This window comes from Cynoglossus semilaevis, chromosome 13, assembly GCF_000523025.1.
Source record: "Cynoglossus semilaevis isolate Cse_v1.0 chromosome 13, Cse_v1.0, whole genome shotgun sequence".
Classification (NCBI taxonomy): domain Eukaryota; kingdom Metazoa; phylum Chordata; class Actinopteri; order Pleuronectiformes; family Cynoglossidae; genus Cynoglossus; species Cynoglossus semilaevis.
In genome coordinates, this window is record NC_024319.1 from 3,725,360 (window position 1) to 3,726,556 (window position 1,197).

Consider the following 1,197-nt stretch of genomic DNA (forward strand, 5'->3'; position numbering starts at 1 on the left):
TTTTATTGTTGTTTTGATGATTAAAAAAACATGAAACTTTTTTTAAAGTTTTTTTTTTTGTTTGTTTTGTTTTTTTCAGATGATGATGCAACAGCAGCCACAGCTCAGGGAGAAAAGAGGAAAAGAGACGCAGATGATGAAGGTGAAGACGACGATGACGAATAGGCCAGCCCCCCGCCCTCCTCGCTCCTCTGACTCCACCCACCCTCGGCTGTGACCAGGAAACACAGCGAGCTCAGGTCCACCATCAGTTCATCACACCACAGAGGACGGGGTCTTTAACCAGTGACATGTTTGCTCTAACTTTTTGGTGTGTGAATCTGAGTGAGAGAAAAGCCCTGTAAAAGCTACTGCTGACAAAATTTAACTGTTAGCTAACAAAACCTAAATATTTGTCACAGTGTTTGCCAACAAATAGACAGAAGCCCAAGGTGTTTGCTGAACATAAGGGTAGAAATAGCAGGGAATTGGCTCAAAAGAAATTAAATAGTTTTGGTGAAAATCCTCAAAGTTTTTGAATACTATTGCTCACAGTTGACCAAAAAAATACTTACCCCTAACGGTAACAAAAACCATGGCATGAACATGATTTAAAGTGAGCCAAGATTTTAACTTGAAATTGAATGTCTAGCTCACGATCACTACAGTCCCTTCTCTTCTCAACTGTTTCTTAGTAAAGAAGCAGGGAATTCTGGGACTTCTGACTGTTACTGGTCCTGCCCCAAACTTCAGCCAGTGGCTCCTCCCACTCCCTCTGTAAATAGATGTTTTTTTGTTTGTTTCTAGTGGTAAAGCCTTTTTATTTTTTTTATTTGTGATTTGTGTTTTTGAATAAAACAAAATTGTAAACATCAATTTTTTTAATTTATCTTGCAACTTTATTCCTTTTTTTGAAATGCTATATTTTGATGAGAAACATGCAGAAAAGATAACATTTTTCAAAGCCTGACCAAAAGTTTTAAAAGAATTAAAATAGACTTTTTCAAAAAAACTAATTTTTACCAAAAGTTTGTCAATTCATTTTAGTTATTGACAAAAATTACACAAAAAGTTTACATTTTGACAAAATTTTTAAAAAAATGTTCTCTAAATACCCTAATTTTACTAAAGAGTAGCAGAAAAAAGAAAACATTTTGAAATTGTTTACATGATTTTTGGCTTTTTTTTGTTTTTTCATGAAACTTTTGTTTTTTTTTT

The 1,197-nt window shown here is 34.0% G+C and overlaps 1 protein-coding gene across 1 annotated transcript in view; it reads left to right on the forward strand.

The window, feature by feature from the left end:
• LOC103388117 (acidic leucine-rich nuclear phosphoprotein 32 family member E-like) overlaps window positions 1-855 on the forward strand; it is a 3,952-nt gene extending 3,097 nt beyond the window's left edge. The window contains exon 7 of the mRNA XM_008322995.3: window positions 80-855. Coding sequence (XP_008321217.1) covers window positions 80-165 — 86 coding nt within the window. The 3' untranslated portion in view covers window positions 166-855. The remainder of the gene's footprint in view (window positions 1-79) is intronic.
• Window positions 856-1,197: the final 342 nt, after the last annotated feature.